This window comes from Halyomorpha halys, unplaced genomic scaffold, assembly GCF_000696795.3.
Source record: "Halyomorpha halys isolate HHAL.00 unplaced genomic scaffold, Hhal_1.1 Scaffold2080.1, whole genome shotgun sequence".
Lineage (NCBI taxonomy): Eukaryota > Metazoa > Arthropoda > Insecta > Hemiptera > Pentatomidae > Halyomorpha > Halyomorpha halys.
Window position 1 is genome coordinate 10,759 of NW_027109558.1, and position 1,523 is coordinate 12,281.

Genomic DNA, 1,523 nt, shown 5'->3' on the forward strand with positions numbered 1-1,523 from the left:
GATTTCGGTGCTGAAAATTCACAAAACTATAAAATAATTACTATCCTATAAAATAATTAAATATAATATAAGTTATAGCACTGCTGTAATAAGATGGGCGTGTAAGGCTGTAGGGCTTAGTAACGAGCGGATCCCTAAGATGTTTATAAACATTGAACCATCAAGCAAACGTCGGAGGGGTAGACCAAAACGTAGATGGGAGGATTGCGTTAAAACAGATTTGGTGAAATTTGGTTTGGAGGGGCATCACTGGAAGAATGTATGCCGAAAGCGTTAAGTGGTATCGGCATCGAACCTTTGGGTTCGTTAGGCCTTTATTATTATATTGTCAACTAATTCTTGAAATTTATTAGTTATTAATTTCTGAAGTTTCTTATCATGATAGTTGATAAATTGTTTGTAGTATTAGAAATATGATTTTGTTTTCTTAACTACTCTAATTAGTTATGTTATATAGCTCTGGTCTTGGATCTGACTCACCTCATCAGGTGGGTTGAGTAGAAAGGGAAAAAAAGGAAATTTATGAAAAATGCATCCCTTTTCTTAAAGAAAAATTCTGCGAGCTCTTCAGGGAGAACGGCGCCATTATATGAGCTATTGTTTCGGCTCCCTGCCTCCGGTAGTGATCTTAACGCTGAATCCTTCTTGTTATTACTTTTGCGGTTGTTGGTATCTAGTATTTCCCTCTTAGAAACGCCAAGGGCACGGCCCCCATGAAAATGTTTGGGGTGAATGGAGTCAATAATCAGGCTCGAGAGTGGTGTTCTCTCTGGAAGGAGAATACAGTGCTGGACTCCGCAAGACACGGGGAACTACTGCAGACGTCCTCCCACCCTGATGATTCCCCGTTCGTCAAGGAAAAGTGATAATTGAGCAAACCCTTTAGGAACGATGACGGTATTCTTGTAGAGCTCTGGAGAAAGTGTGCTGAACGAAACAAGGCCATCTGATTTCAGCTTCCCGGTCTCTGCTGCGGAAAATTGTTCCAGAGCTTGACTGGGAGACGATGAGGATATTCTATTTGGCATTTGCTGGAAGAGCCTCAATATTCTAGCCATGGTCTTTAAGCAAGAATGTAAAAGGAGAAGTTCGCTGCCCAGAGTCTAATCAATACTATGTTTTATTTTCTTGTGCTAAATCTACCAGATCTGCAGCAATAAAAACTAATACTGATTATGAAGGTACTATCCAGTGTAAGGAATGCCCAGAAATAATTTAATAAATTTAAAGTTCGAGAAAGTAGCCGAAAAAACCCACTTTTTTTTTAATATCATGAAACAATGTTGAATAAACATCGCCAAAAGTACATCGATATTTATAAACATCGATGTTTTAAACATCTATTTCAGAAACATTAGGTTAGTTTCAAAGACCATCAGGTTGAACAGTCAGGCAGTTATCTCACCCCAATTTTTGATTATTTTAATGAAAGCTATGTATAATTAATAGTCAAAACTGATGAGTCTGACACAGTTTAATTGTTGCTTATCATTAATTTGTTAGGATACTCTCAAGGTCTCTCC

At 37.9% G+C, this 1,523-nt stretch overlaps 1 protein-coding gene across 1 annotated transcript in view; it reads left to right on the top strand.

The window, feature by feature from the left end:
* The window catches only part of LOC136795851 (zinc finger autosomal protein-like), a 5,793-nt gene that overhangs the window by 1,487 nt on the left and 2,783 nt on the right, over positions 1 to 1,523 (top strand). The window contains exon 2 of the mRNA XM_067047732.1: positions 1,055 to 1,181. Within this exon, the coding sequence (XP_066903833.1) occupies positions 1,055 to 1,181 (127 nt within the window). The remainder of the gene's footprint in view (positions 1 to 1,054; positions 1,182 to 1,523) is intronic.